Source organism: Nymphalis io, chromosome 22 (genome assembly GCF_905147045.1).
Source record: "Nymphalis io chromosome 22, ilAglIoxx1.1, whole genome shotgun sequence".
NCBI lineage: Eukaryota > Metazoa > Arthropoda > Insecta > Lepidoptera > Nymphalidae > Nymphalis > Nymphalis io.
This window is the reverse complement of record NC_065909.1, coordinates 7536453-7551327: the sequence shown is the minus strand read 5'-3', so window position 1 is coordinate 7551327 and position 14875 is coordinate 7536453. Positions and strand designations below refer to the sequence as shown.

The 14875-nt window shown below is 32.9% G+C and overlaps 1 protein-coding gene across 1 annotated transcript in view; it reads right to left on the bottom strand.

Annotated features, from left to right (window-relative positions):
- The window catches only part of LOC126777222 (uncharacterized peptidase C1-like protein F26E4.3), a 53664-nt gene that overhangs the window by 23288 nt on the left and 15501 nt on the right, over nt 1–14875 (bottom strand). The window contains exons 2-3 of the mRNA XM_050500206.1: nt 8915–9054; nt 8371–8536 (exon numbers count right to left, since the gene is read on the bottom strand). Of these exons, the coding sequence (XP_050356163.1) occupies nt 8371–8536; nt 8915–9054 (306 nt within the window). The remainder of the gene's footprint in view (nt 1–8370; nt 8537–8914; nt 9055–14875) is intronic.

The window sequence follows — 14875 nt, the reverse complement described above, 5'->3', positions numbered from 1 at the left end:
ATCATTTTTAAAGGACTAAGAACGAATGATATTTGTTTACATATTTCATAATGAGATATGACCAGTTAAAAGCTTACGAGATTTCCAAATAAATCACTGCGATAACCAATATGTCATTGACGATAATAATCGTTATGATGATTACACATAGTTATGATGGTTTTGATATATAATATAATAAAACATGTCATGTCTGTCCATAATTCGTATTTTTATTGAAAAATTACTCCTAAATGTTGCTTTCCTGATTTCTTTAAAAAGTACATTTTGTTTCTTACCAGAACTTTAAGTTTTAGTTCATTTCAAGAAAAGAGACTTTATTATTTGCTTCTTTATATCTAAATTAAACGCGAAACAATTAAAAATCTTATCGCTATAAGGACTTAAAAAATCTACATTGTAGTACAAAAACCCTTTATATCTGTAATACCACACGAATATGTCCACTTATTGGCACAATAGTATAAATCATTTAAACCCTGTGATAAATGTTAATAAATACACTGTGAATATATTTTCTATACAATCCTAGTCGGTATGAAAATTCAAAAGTTCTACGTCAAAATCACAATTCACATAATATCTATGGAAGTAAACAAAATCGAATAAAATATCAAATGAGTTTTTTACGGGAGTTTTCCATCGATTCGGACACAAAACAGCTGATACGATGATCCATGGTCGTTACGATGACGTAATTGACAAAACTTGGAATATATTAAAATAAAGGTTAAAGTACGACAATTTGAAAATTATGTACATGAATATATCTAGATCCCAAAAGAGCGAAAACAGCTCTTGTTTTCATTCAAAACATTTTTAATATGATGTAGCGTAATTCCAAAGTATGTATTGTATTTTGTATTAGTGACAACGTACTGTCATATTAAATATCTCTTGAATAATCACAAGCAACCTTTACAATCAATACAAATGTAAATAATAACATAATGAGGAAGTACATTTATATATACCAAAAATAGAATAAAAATTAACCTTATAGAACACAAGGGGTGTTCTACAAGGTTAAATTTTCAGTACAAGCCCAGAAGTCATTAAATGAAAACATATTAAATGATTTGTCAAGTCATTATCGCGTCGAGCGTTTATAAGTGTTACCGTTAATATCGTAATTAATTTTTTTGCTTAAATAAAGTTTCCCGAAATTTTGTACTTAAAGAGAAATATTATGCCAATTATATATATATATATATATATATAAATATATATAATTGGCCGGAGGTCCTGGGTTCAATTCCCAGGCCGGACCAATAAAAAGTTATTGGGTTATATGGTTTATTGGGAAGTTGGAAGTGTTTACACTCCCGTGCCTCGGAAAGCACGTAAAGTCGTTGGTCCTGCGCCGGAACTTTTTCCGGTCGTGTCGGATTGCCGTCCCATCAGATTATGAGGGTATAGAAAGTGCACCTGTGTTTGCGCACACACTTGTGCACAATAATATCTCCTGCGTAGTTGACTAATCTCTCTTGAGATTTGCCGCCGTGGCCGAAATCGGTCTGGAGGACATTTAATTACATAAAATTAAATAGAAATATTTTTTTAAATTACGTAATTGTAAAACAAATAATCATATCTAAAGTTTAAAATTACATCAATTTAATGATTAATTTTGCTAAATCCAAATACATAAAATATATAATTTTAAAAAGAAAAAAATCTTCATTATCATAGCTGAGATGGCCTTGTAGTTAGAACGCGTGAATCTTAACCGATGATCGTGGGTTCAAACCCGGGCAAGCACCACAGAATTTTCATGTGCTTAATTTGTGTTTGTAATTCATCTCGTGCTTGACGGTGAAGGAAAACATCGCGAGGAAACCGGCATGTGTCTAATTTTTGAATTGGAGCAGCGTGGTGGAATAAGCTCCAAAATCATCTCCTCAAAAAGGGAGAGGAGGCCTTAGCCCAGCAGTGGGACATTTACAGGCTGTTACTTATTTAAAATTCTTTAGAAAACATGACCAATAATGTGCCAATAACACGATGGTTGAACCTAACAGTATCTGATTATTTATATGTAAATACGATATATTTTCTCTCGATGCTTCAAGTGTGGTATGTGCATACTAATCTGAAAACGCAACTGTTTTTTAATCCAATTCCGACGTAAATGATGTTATACATTTTGATCGTCAACCTTGCGAAAGTGTTCAAGTCGAACGCTTATATTATTCTATTTAGATATTTGTTTTTTTTTTAATTTCGATCATTACTAACTGATAAATGTTTAACAATTATTGTATTTATATACTATGTAATCTAAAGCTGGGACATGTGAATCTGAACAGAAGTTTGCGGGTTTAAACCGGGCAAGGACCACAACATTTTCCTGTGCTTAATTGTGTATTAATAATTCATCTCGTGCTCGGTGGTGAAGAATATCATCGTAAGGAAATGTGTATGTATCTAATATCATTAAATTCTGCCACATGTGTATTCTATCAACCCGCATTGGAGCAGCGTGGTGGAATAAGCTCCAAAAACCTTTTCCTCAAAATGGAGAGGAGGCCTTAGCCCAGCAGTGGGGCAAATACTATACTACTACTACAACAAATCTATTAAATCAAGTGTGCTTGTAACGTTTGTTTGAATTTCGAATACTTCGAGCTAAATTTATGACAATTAGCACACTGATGAATTTTATATACAGCATTTTACGAAGATTTGTTGTAATGTAAGTGCTCTAAAGAAAATAAACAGAATAATAAGTAGCTGTTTTTTTCTTTGCCTTTTTTTATTAAAATAAATTGTTTTAACGTATAGTAAAGTATAGTTTAAAGTGTTTGGACTCCAGTACCACTTAGCATCAGGTGGTGTGGAGTCATTTGCTTTCCCGGTTTTTATAAAAAAAAATCAAAAATAACCTTTGCTCACTATTATGGTTAGTCTTAAATATGTCATATTTGATAAATTTATCAAAACTAAGTGAATTCTATAGTTAGCAATTTAGTGCATATCGCGATTGTCTGGGTCCCTTCGTTATTGTGAAAGGCACCAAGGTTCAAGACGTGAGACAGTTTAAATTTAGCTATGACCCAAGTTCGATCAGCCGTTAATCTGGCTCGACGCCATTGTGCCTAATGTCATTACTAAATTAAAACTTTTAATTGTTTTTTTTTTTAATATATGATGATTAGTTTTGACATAGTTAATGAATGACTTTGACCAGTTCATTATTTTCTTTTTGAAAGTCAAATAATATATGCGTTTTTATTTCAAATTTATCTCTATCACAAAAACGATATGACCAGATTTTTGTGTGCAGCGCCTCCCTTAAAATAAAAAAATAAAAACGTTTTTGTTCTTGTATAATTTAAGCCTCTACATCTTAGGCTATGCAGTGACAGTCAGTCAGTCAGTGAAAAATCTTGAGTTACTGTTTTGACTTCGATAAAATTCGAATACACCCCGAATTAACTCAAATAGTAGGTAAAGCATATTTGATTATAATTTAGTATAATAAACGATCTTAATGATTTTAACTTGTATTTACGATATCAATAGCGAATTAAACTTGGTATAGTAAAAGCAACGAAGACGCTTAAAGGTTGAAGTTGACTTCGTTTCATATTATACAGAAATAAAGTTTAAACACGAACTAAAATTAATATTACTTATTTCGTATAACAAATTCAGTTCAGTTCGGTTCAGAACGATATATTTATTATATAGAGATTATATAGAGTCAATTCTGTAGAGCTAATCTATGAGATTATTTTGAAACTTGCCGCAGAGAAATGTCATAAAGTTATGAGCGACATTGATCATTATAATTAAACCACTCAGAGAATGTACAAATAAAAATAGCGTCGGTTAAAACATTTTACGAGTGAGGTACAAAGTAAGTTCTTACAGAGTAATAAAAATGAGCAATGCTATCATGCTGATATTTGATTTCGCAATGTCGATTCTCTGAACTACCAATCGATGATTCCAGGAGACACTTGACTTCGATACATTATTTATTTATTTGTAAAACAAATGTCATACGCATTACGTGCACAGATTCAAAAGCGACAGAACAAGTTACTAGGAATTTTACAATAATTCATTTTTTTCCTTACAAAAAGAGTCGACTCAATGTAAAAATATGTTTGATAAGCTCAAGAGAACAAACGTTGCCAGCAGGCTAGTTATTGGCAACGACTTCACCTCAAAAAAACATTTTTTCATATATTCTTATAACATACAAATATCGTGTTGAGTATCAAAAAAGGTCTTAATCACCACATCTTAATTAACGGTTTTACTTATAAACGTCACTTAGCGGGTGATTAGTTAACGAGCCCTGTCTTCTTCTTTCGAATTGTCAAATCAATAATGACAGAAAGAGATGAATCGATGTTTAACTAATCACTCGCGAAACAAAGTTTATAAGTTATTCCGATTATGATAGGATATTAAGTATTATAGTTAGGTCTTGATCCATACAAAAGCGTTGTAAAAAAAAAGAAAAGACGCGCGGTATTTTAAAACCGCCATTTTGTTAGTGGACAGAAAGGTGAAGTAATTAATGCATTATTGGCGCGACTTGTGCTTTGTTGAATGTATTGAATTGAGTTATTTGGAGTTTTAAGAAAAAATTGAGTGAGTTATTTACATAAAAAGTTCTATTTTTATAAAATCTATATTCTAAATATAGAACCTTCATTTATTTATGTACATAAATGTATACAAATATATATGATAGATATGATGAAGCTTCAGTTTGTATCCTAAATTAAACCTGAAACGAGATACGTAATGAAAAGCGACGTCCGACGATTATGTGGCAAATCAATTTCGACAATTCGACTTATTCAATTGTTTCGTCCGTGACTCTTCCATTCCGTTATTTTTTTTTATTAATTGAAACTAGTTTAGTCGTTAGTGCTTAGAACGAACCACATACTGCCATCAAATCATTTCCAAATGAATATATTTTAGCTCAGATAAATGTTTGAGCTATATTCAAGATCAAATTACATTATATTAAATATTATTTTAATTTTTATTTTCGATATTAGATGGCGTTACTTGTCTCTTTATTAAATTAATCTTGTCTAATTATTAAACTTGAAGTAGGTATCTAATTAGCTGATTGTTGAATTGTTACATTAAATTTAATATGATAAAATACAAGCAGCTGCTCAAAAATATATTTATAGAAGAAATTAACACAACTTGGCGGTAGGGCATTATACAAGCCCGTCTGGGTATGTACCAGCCACTCATCATATATTCTACCAAGCAGCAATATATACGATTATCGTGTTTCGGATTGAGCCAGCGTAACTAGATGTACAAGAGACATAACATCTTAGTTCCCAAGTTTACCATTTACCATCAGTTACCTGACTTTGCCAATCTACCTATGAAATGAAATAAAAAGAATAGTTTTTGCAGTAAATTCTCGACAAGACTAAGTTTTCATGTCATTCATTTATCTAAAATAATAAAAAAAATTAAAATACCCAAAAGCCATTTTGATAAATTATTTTTAATACTCCGAGGAAGCAAAAAGTTATTTTAAAACAATTCACATTTTTTTTGTACAATAAAAAAAACTCAATCCTGAAAAAAAAAAATTGTAATTTAGAACTATCTACATCCGATAAACAGAGCCGTGATACCCCAGTGGATAGTAGGCGAGATTCATAACTTATAGTCCATATACTTATTTATTTATTGAGATTGTAAGCGCCAGCGCATTCTTTCATTCAGATAAAGCCTTAAAAATGGTGACGATCGTAATGTCCTACTGCGCCATACAGCCAGAGTTATTACAGAACACAAGTATGTGCACAAATGTAGATGCCCTCTCGTTTCATTCACTGTGGTAGGTTCTACTAGTGGTAGAGCTTTGTGCAAGCTCGTCTGGGTAGGTACCACCCACTCATAAGATATTCTACCGCAAAACAGCAGTACTTGGTATTGTTGTGTTCCGGTTTGAAGGGTGAGTGAGCCAGTGTACTGTAACGTTTGTCGCTCGCCTCCGCAATCTGTAGTGCTATTCCGTAAGAACAAACTTCGTTACTCACCCGTGAAATTTTGACAACCGACTTATAGTGAAATACTATTTAGACGCGTGTATTCTTGTAATGTTATAATTATTATGATCAATGTCTCATATCACTTTCTGAAATTTAGCGACCGTTTTCTACAAGTCTCGAGTTTGTTCTTACAGAATTTCTAAATCTTTTAATAAAACGCGATAAAAATTGGTATACGTAGACCTTTGAGCGTGGAGAATATTTTCTATTGTTCTATGTTTATATAAGATTTTTAAACGCGCATCTTAATTGTGTTAATTTAGATTGGATTGCTTATTTGTCGCCTCTAATACATATCATCCATTTTTTATATCTATTTTGTAAATGCAGGTTTAATTTTTTTAGCTAGTCATAACTAATTCGAATGTGGGGTTATTTGTTTGTATGTTTACTCAACCAATTATAGTGGATTTTGCAGATTCGTTATCAGGGGTACAGAAAATACAAGGGGTACCCAACAACATCCCCACCCTTTATACGCGAGCGTAGCCTCCGCTGAAAACTAGTACCTGCTACATAAATTAAATGAACTTATTATTGTCTTGTATCAGTTATTCCAATCTACAAAAGATTGAGAACATTCTAAGAATAGTCGAAAAATAACAAAAGTACAACCTCCATACATCGTCACAAGGGCCTAATGGCCTTGGTCTGACTTAGGTTATTCGTAAACAAAACGGGTTTTGCATAATTCATGTTTTAAAACTTCAGAGATGAATTATTTAGATTAGATAACAATGGTGTTGTGTACAATGGTAATTTTGCTGTATTTTAATGTTGTTTATATGTGAAAAATCTATCGGCCCGACTTCTACCACGAGACGAATTATAAACACAAATTAAGCACATAAAAATGTAGCGCTGTTTCTCCGGATTTAAACTCGGATTCGGTCAAGAATTTAGGATTGACGTCTTCTAACCACTAAGCCATCACGACTCTTTTCAGGTCAGCGTGAAAGTTAACTCAGGGGCTGTCACGTACATGTACAATATATATTGGCTTAGTACCACAAAATCGCAAATCTTGTTAAGATAGTTGGAGAGTTATATAAAGTGGTTTAATATTTGATTATAAATAAATAAAGACCTAGAAATATTCATTTACTCCAGATTTTGTAAAACCTGTATCAAATGAATGTTGATCACGTGGGTGAGTTCTGCAATGGAACTAAGCTGTAATCAGTAATTTCTAAGAACCCGTTAACCAAGAGATAGTAAGAAACTACTTGTTAGCTTTAACTTTATGGTGGACTTTGATTTATTAATCTAGTGGCTTGAACCGAGATCCTGGGTTCGACTCCGAGACGCACCAATAAAAATCTGAAGTCTGGAAGTTGGCAGTTAGCAACCCCACAAAGCTCTGTATACAAAATTTCATAGAAATCTTTAAATTAGTTATCGTAATACCATATTTTATACAAACACAAATATTACCCGTAATTTGATAAAAATATTATAGCTTTAAGAAACATGTAAAATAGGTTAGATTCCTAGGAGGAAGGAATTCTATAATTAAATTATTAAAAAAAACTTATTATACACAAATCAACGAAACCTTCAAGTTGATATTCAAAAATTAGCATCTTAAGTAATAATTGTGCGAAATAATACAAGAATTCCACCTTGATGAGATCAGCGCTAAACAAGGCTATATTTCCGGATGTAGGTCACACTAGCTGGATATTAATTCATGTGTAGGTTACCTATTATCTTAAGATATGAAGTATGTCAACAAAAAAAAAACAATTTGATTTACAAAACTTTTAAATTAAAAGTTATGAATAAGTCTCAATTAAGTTAACGATCACTATCCTCACTATCTGTTGCCTTCATCGCTCTTCAACGGGATAAATTATAAACACATGGTTTATGGTTTGGTTATGGTTTGAATCATCCGCAATCATCGCCAATATTATATTCGTGAATTGACCAAGCGATCAGGAATCAAAAAAGAGAGATATATTATGTGATGTCATTGGTTCTTAGCTACACAAACTAAAAATGTTCGGTACACTAAAATTAGGTGAAAATTCAGCAGCAATATTCTTTACACCCTCATCTTTTTTTTTTTGTATGCCCCAGGATGGCAAATGACTCTACTCCACCTGATGGTAAGTGGTAGTAGAGTCCAAACGCGACGACGGCCAGTACAGTCGGGAAGAATGTTCTGTACTAGCCGTCTGCCTTGCCGGCCCGCAAGATGCCTCTTCACGCCTCGTTTGAAGGAACCCGGGTTGTAAGAGGAGGGGAACACGTCATCTCTCGTCATGTTAAATAAATATGCAGTAATAATGAGCGATATATGATTTCAACTCACCAAGTATTGCAATCGTCTAGCCTGGTCTCTCCTTCGAAGTAAAACTTGCCAGCGTGTTTGCAAGGGTTCAAAATCGTATCGACTTCACGTCGACACACTTTCTGGTAGTCCGGACAGCAGTCATCGTGATTACGATCGCAGAATTCGTCGCAGTAGCACAGAGTATCTAAACAGTGAGACGAACTTCAGGAATCAACTAACACAGTGAATATATAACCTATAAAAACTTAACTTATTATATTTTATATACTAAAACTTCCCGTAAGTACACAGAGTCCCATACATTGCCTTAGAGAAAGATAAGTGTAGTTTTAGAAAAAAATAAATAACGCACTCATATAAACATATATTTCAAATAAAAAAATATATTTATTTTATTGTATGTTACGTATAATTGTAAAAAATGAATATAAAAAAATTCCGATGAGTTTGAGATGAAGTGTTTATTTCCAACCCGGTGGTATATTTATGAAAATCAATAAGTAAGTGTAACGCATCTATAATGAATAAAGATTTTTGACTAGACGGAGAAAAAATTACTTACCCATTATTCTATGTGAGCAGCCATCCTCTCTGTCTTTGCAGCATTTATTGTCGATGCCGCAATAGGGACCCGGCGGGAGATCTGGATGCCAGTACGCCGTGACTGCGCTTAGGAACGCGCAGATAAATAAGATATGCATCCTGAAAAAAAGAAAACATATAGAACCTTTGTTTTAATATTCTTACTGTACAAATGCTGACACTAGACTGATTGTACATAATATACTGTTTAAAAAATATTTAAATAACTTGTTTTTATTGTATAATAATTTGAACAAATCTACGGACATGTTTCGATTATCCTAGAGTTAGGTAATACGTTTTCACACATCCTTATGTGCAATTTTATTATATTATAATCAATTTGAGTATACATAAATGTTTCTGAATGGAAAAAACCTAATAAATTTACGTTTTGTCTGACATGGGGTTTGGACAGGACCTCAGAATACCGTCAGAGCGTCACGCTAGCATGTTCGGGGCGCACACGTTGCCTTGGACACCGGCGAGCCCCACATACCCCCCAATGTTCCCGTGGGGGAAACGCGTAACGTTTTTCCAACGTTAAAAAAAAGGACCTCGGAATACCCTCGGACCGACTTCAAGCTAGCCATTAGATTTAGTATAAAACCGTGGTATGTTTTATGAAATAATCTATTTCTTAATCATAAATTCTCCAATTCATTAAATAAACACGGTTTTATGAGTCAATCAAAACACATGTAACGCATTATCTTAGATTAGTGCCCATTTAAAATATCGTTAAGCTACAGAGTAGTAAATGACAGAGATTACGCTTTTTTTTAATTAAAATCTAGTGTACTCGTGAATACCTTTAGCCTTTCGTGTAAGACTTAAAGTTGACTATTAAAGAATGAAGTAGCGTTAAGCCTTATGTCCAATTTCATTTTGTTGTACGAATAAAGTACGTATAAACATTATTAATAATATTTAGATAATGATAAATATTATTTTTGTGAGAGATACATTTGTTTCATGCAAAAGTATTAATAAATATGTGATGTCAAATAATACATGTTCAACTTCAATTCTAGTTTTTAAACGATGGCGTTTATTGCTTTTTTTATTAGGTAGGATATTGTAGCGGATTTATATGATATGGATGTTATATATGAAATTTTTATTACAATTAATTACATGGAGTGTATACATTAACCAGCGTTTAATTACAGTAACATTTTTACGATAAGTCTAGCAAATATTAAAAAAAAAAAAAATATTGTTCAAATTGATTGATGACGATTTTTTTAAGACTGTCACTATGTATGAGTTTTTATTTAGCCGACTCTTAAAGAAGGGGGAGTTTGTATGAATCGATTTGGTTTTGTTACGATTTTACGCATTGAACATACATTTACTGAATACCCTTAAACTGTATGCATGTTAAAATATTTTTCATAAATTTGTTAGGTATATACATATATATACTCACAAATGAATAACACAATGAATACGTAATTTGAATAGCGTACAAACACATTTTGTAGACAAAGCAATACATTAACCTATTAAAACACTTTCATTTCCATATTAAATTAAATAAATGTCACCTCTGTCGATATCTAAGTCTACAGCACATTGGCCTACTTGCGAAATAATCACGGCACTGATAAAAAACGCATACTTAAATATTTTCTTTTCTAATTTGACTCATCGGGATTCACTGAAAATATATTTTTCATTCTCGTCATATATTTATGTTCTTTATATATTGCTGACTACAACATAAAATACCAGAAAATATTATATAAATGAAAGAAGGAATCTATATAGGTATCTTGGTCGATAAAGAACACGTTTCATATTTATTTTAATTTTTATCTATAATATAATAATTTAAAATTCGCATACATAATGCATTTAATATAATTTTTTATCTGTGCCTTTAACAATAAATGTATTATAAAACTGAAATGATTGTTAGTTAGTTTGAATGCATTAATGTAAGAACCTATCGTGCCGATTTGTAAAATTATTTAGATATCCTATTTATTGAAAGGTTAATAATGTCCTCCAGACCGATTTCGGACACGGCGGCTAATCTCAAGAGAGATTAGCCAACTGCGCAGGAGATCTTATAGTGCACAAGTGTGTGCGCAAACACAGGCGCACTCTCTATTCCCTAACTCTCATAATCCGATGCGACAGCAATCCGACACAACCGGAAAGAGTTCAGGCGCAGGACCAACGGCTTTCCGTGCTTTCCGATGCACGGGAGTGTATACACTACCAACTTCTAGACTCCGAGCTGCTATTAAGAATTTTCGACACACTCAATAACTTTTTATTAGTCCGACCTAGTATTTGAACCCAAGACCTCCGGTTCTACGGCCTTACATGTAGCAACTAGACCAACGAAGCATTGAAAGGTTATAGACTATATCGTACTATGTCACGCTTCGAATCACAGGGGCAGTGACGTTTATATGTAATACTGATGGAAACCGCGAAGCGGCTAGTGTATGATGTACAAATTAAAATATTTAAAATCATGACAGTTCACATAATTAATAAAATAATATTATTAGTTTACAGAGGCCTGATTACATTCTTGTGTGAACTCATTTATGAATTAGTAGCTTCATTTGTATCACACATGCCTTAATAAAAAATAATTAGTCTAATTCACGTATCAATTTGTCACTTTAGTTATGGTGTAACGATGTGTTTCATCTTAACGCTATCGAATTCCATGGTGTATAAAAATGAGTGATGGCTCTACGAAGCTAATTTTAGTAACACAATTAATAAAAAAAAATAATTTGGATTTTTTTTTTAAATATTTTCCGGGAGGGCAAGTGACTCTACTCCACCTGATGGTAATTAGTAAATAGTCCAAATGTGACGACGGTCAGTACAGTCGGGAATAATGTTAAATTGCGTTAAGGCTAAAGTATAACAACAAAACACGTATCGAATAGCAAGAGCAACGGAAGGAACATTTATGTTTCTAAATTTAAATTTGTTTCTATTTTTAAATTTGCCGTTAAATGGTTATGCTCTGAAACTTATCTCAAAATCAGAATGTTAACCGGAAACCTTGTTAAATTTGGAAATATAATAAACGTTTCATTATAAATCATTCAAATACTAAAACGTCAAGTCCATTTAGATTTACGAGGAACTAAATATTTTGACAGCGAATTTATTATCAATCAATACAATAAGTATCACCTTTATTGCATTACAATAAGAGCGAAAATACAATGATTTCTTTGGAACTGAATGCGATTTAATGTGGTTGTCAAACGCAGTTGTATTGTAACTTACTACAAAGACCTTTCAAGTTTCAAATGTCGTCGAATATGAGAGGGAATTGTAGACATACTAACGGTACAGAGAGGTCGATTATAAATAATTTATTTAAAATGACAGCTGATATGGCTCAGTAGGTAGAACGCGTGGATCTTAATCTTTGAAACTTCTTATATCTTTTTATATTCTTCATTTGTTTTATATAAATATTCGTTATTCAAGGAAGCTCTTATATGACCATTTGAATTATCATGTTATCGTATTCAATGAAAGCTATCACGGGTACGGAATATAGATTCTACTGAGAGGAACGAGCAAGAAACTCAGTAATTTCACGTAGTGCGCAGTGGGAATGAAAGCATCGTAAGAAAACCTGTATTTATATAATTCTCCTACAAGTGTATCAATTGACCAGCACTGAAGCAGCGTGGTGCAAGAAGTTCCAAGACTTAACCTTTACTTTACTTCATTACTTTAGGCCAGCAATGGGACTCTTGTGAACTACTATTCTACTTTATTTTTTATTACAATGACTCATCATACTATGCATTTTATTTATAACATTTATAATTTCTAAAATTAAGCCTTTTGAGCTAATCGCTACCTAGGTCATATCTTTTAGCGTTAGCTTCGCGGAATTAGTTTGAACTTTGATATTTTTTTCAATATGACAGGAATTCATTTAACGAGGATCAAGATAATAAAAAGGTTTACATTCTATGAAACCTTTTTGATTATCATATTTTTTTAACTATAAAATTTTTAGTCTGTTTATGAAGTATACGCTTTATCTGGTTGAAACAATCATTTGCAGTCTCTTGTTAAATGAGTAAAATTCGTATTAGAGTATATACAGCTTCATTATATTTCTACGCTACACTCCAGTTTGATCTTGAAAATAATCTCTTCGCGCCAAAAGTTTCCATCCCCAAGTTTAATAGGTTTATTTAAGAAACACTAAAATAATAAAATATTAAAGTCAATCAAATGAGATACTTTAATATACCAGAAATTACTAAACATGTGCGGAAAACTTTAATAATATGGCGTGGTTGGTGAGCCAGTGTTTGTTAAAGAAGATTTAATTTTGCAGGTGAACGTTTACGAAGTGATGCTTAGTTTTAACTATCTTGTTAAGTGTAGCTAGTTTAAATATATTTCACTGGTGGTAGAGCTCTGTGCAAGCTCGTCTGGGTAGGTACCACCCATTCATCAGATATTCTACCGCAATACAGCAGTACTTGGTATTTTTGTGTTTCAGTTTGAAGGGTGAGTAAGCCAGTATAATTACAGGCACAAGGGACATAACATCTTAGTTCCCAAGGTTGGTGGCGCATCGGTGATGTAAGCGATGGTTAACATTTCTTACAATGCAAATGTCTATGGGCGTTGGTGACCACTTACTATCAGGTGGCCCATATACTCGTCCGCCTTCCTATTCTATAAAAACTTCATATATATACAGTTATATTAAGACCTGCAGCGCTGTTCTGTTGAAACTCACTTCATTACTCACTCGTGAAATGTTGACAACGGAGTTATGGTGATATACTATTTTGATGCGTGTATTCTTGAAATGTTATAATTATTATGGTCAATGTTGCATATCACTGTTTGACAATCACACAGAATAGCCATACGGAATCTCAACTGTAATTATATAGATATATAGTTCTCCTAATGCGGCTCCAGAAAAATCGAATTTCGGAGAGAATATACATTATTGGCCATTTCTTTCAAGATTTATTCAGCTTCGAAGTGTAGAGGTTAGGTAAAGTACATATAAATTGCATACAAATTTGATTAACAGAATAATTATAAATTGGTGCCTTTCGAAGGGTTTGTCTAACTTTCTAATAATGCCGTTTTACTTTTACGAGTATTAGCGCGATTTTAATACCCTTATAAACATATACACCTTATCTCTCCATAACTTTGTGGAAGTATAAATGACTCCCGATAATTTTATGGTATCATTATGTATGAGTGTAATACAGAGTATGGAGTGTACACAATAATAAAATATTTCAAAATTATCGATATAATCGGCTAATAATGAAGGTGCCCTGATAAGTTGATAACGTTTATTTGTTTGTTTTTGTATCGATCACAATTGAATGATAATTCCTGCAATTATATTTATCCTTTTTTTATAGAAATGGAAGGCCGACAAGCATATGGGCCACCTGATGGTAAGTGGTCACCAAACGCCCTTAGACATTGGCATTGTTAGAAATGTCAACCATCGCTTACATAGCCAATGCGCCACCAACCTTGGGAACTAAGATTTTATGTCCCTTGTGCCTGTAATTACACTGGCTCACTCACCCTTCAAACCGGAACACAACAATATCAAGTATTGCTGTTTTGCGGTAGAATATCTGATGAGTGGGTGATACCTACCCAGACGAGCTTGCACAAAGCCCTACCACCAGTAAACATCCTTTCTCGTGTAAAGACTCAATTCGCGATAACGTATTTTTTTTTTCAGTAGTTTTCCCTGATATTAGCACAAACATATGAACAGACAGACGCGGACTCTGGATTTCTGCAAACCGCCATGAAAGCAGCTCGAAACGCAATGGTTCTTGAGATTAGAGCGAACACATACGATACATACTTTTTTTTACGTATAGTAAAGCGGAGAGGTAACCGATCGATAAGTAACGGCGGAATCGACCCGCTT